This window comes from Gekko japonicus, unplaced genomic scaffold (assembly GCF_001447785.1).
Source record: "Gekko japonicus isolate JY-2015 unplaced genomic scaffold, Gekko_japonicus_V1.1 scaffold1476, whole genome shotgun sequence".
NCBI lineage: Eukaryota > Metazoa > Chordata > Lepidosauria > Squamata > Gekkonidae > Gekko > Gekko japonicus.
In genome coordinates, this window is record NW_015174319.1 from 450,360 (window position 1) to 451,769 (window position 1,410).

Genomic DNA, 1,410 nt, shown 5'->3' on the forward strand with positions numbered 1-1,410 from the left:
GTCAAAGCTTTTGAAAGAGCCCCGCCAGAGAGCTGGGGGAGCCAGAATGACCTCTCGCGTGTGATGTCAGAGCGGCAACATCACACGGGAGAGGTGGAATTTGCCCCTAGGAATCCAAGGCCGCCACCCTGAGGCTCAGGGAGGCAAAATAACGTTTAGCCCCGCGCGGCCATTGCAGCTGGTGGCCATAACTTTTTAAAGAGCCCCTCCCTAGAGCTGGGGGAGCCAGAATGACGTCTCGTGTGTGACCTCACGCAAGAGGTGGACTTTGCCCCTATGCCTGGAAACAGGAGAATTCCCCTGTGCACTTTTGCAAAACAAGAGAATCATCCCCCTGGGCAGGAGGGAAGATATAATGAATCGGATGGCAGAAAGCCATGGGCAGAGCCACCACCCCATATATAGGGGGCGGTGCCTCTGCCCAAGAGAGAGAGAGAGAGACACAGAGAGAGATGGGATATTTCCTCCCCCCACCTTTTTCATTCTGGGGTAAAGGGGGGGGGGATGCTGCCGTTTTAAAAACATTTTTAATTGGGGGATATAGAAAGTAGATCTGATTTTTTTGAAGAATGGAAGAAAGGAAAGAAAAAGGGGAATAACCGAGAGATTCCAGGCTCTGTAATTATTGTCTCAATTTCAGGATGAAATTAACAAAAATCGACTGGGAGACGGTCTCCAGCAGGAAAATTTAATTTTACCTTATTTACTTTTTTGGGGGTGGGGGTGGGGAGAGAGAAAGGCCAGAGGCAATCATTGATCATATATATCTATTTATAGTGGGGAAGACGAGTAAATAAGGAGTCATTTGCATCTTTTTGTTTTTCGGGTGGTCGTTTTTTTAAAAAAAGAAATGGTTCCAGGTTTCTCGATGGTCTGGAATTGCGTTAAGCTTTGGAGGGCCTGCGGCTAGAGAGAGTCATGAAAAAGTCTCCCTTTCAAATGTTTCTAGAAATCAGGTGCCTCTAGAAATTAGGGGTACTTTGGGCCACACGTGTGTAAAATATAAAGACGTCTAGCTTCTCCTAAAATGCATTTACGTTTGAAATCTGGAGGACTGCCGTTGAGAGACCAGCTCCGAGAGAACTTGTGACTGACCCAAGGTCACACCAGCAGCTGCAGGTGGAGGAGGAGTGGGGACGGGTGTGAAGCGGCTTTTGACAGTCGGCTCTCCCCCACCCCTCTCCTTTTGCAGGGGCCGCCACTCGCTTCTTGGAGGCGCCCTTCAGCCGGGCCGGCTCCCGAGCAAGTTGCAGAGACGGTTCGAGGCTGCCGCCAGCGAGTCAGGATGACCCGTCGTGGGAACGCTCCGTCTCCGCGTCGGGGCGCGCCGCCTGCCTGCCTGCCTTTTCCCTCTCCCGGGGCGGAGGCGGGCCCGGAAGGGGCTGGCTCGGCCCGGCCGGAACGCCTTCC

The 1,410-nt window shown here is 52.5% G+C and overlaps 1 protein-coding gene across 1 annotated transcript in view; it reads left to right on the plus strand.

The window, feature by feature from the left end:
* Window positions 1-1,410, plus strand: part of CA5A (carbonic anhydrase VA, mitochondrial) — a 30,715-nt gene that overhangs the window by 6,758 nt on the left and 22,547 nt on the right. Inside the window, exon 4 of the mRNA XM_015424213.1 lies at window positions 1,193-1,366. Within this exon, the coding sequence (XP_015279699.1) occupies window positions 1,193-1,366 (174 nt within the window). The remainder of the gene's footprint in view (window positions 1-1,192; window positions 1,367-1,410) is intronic.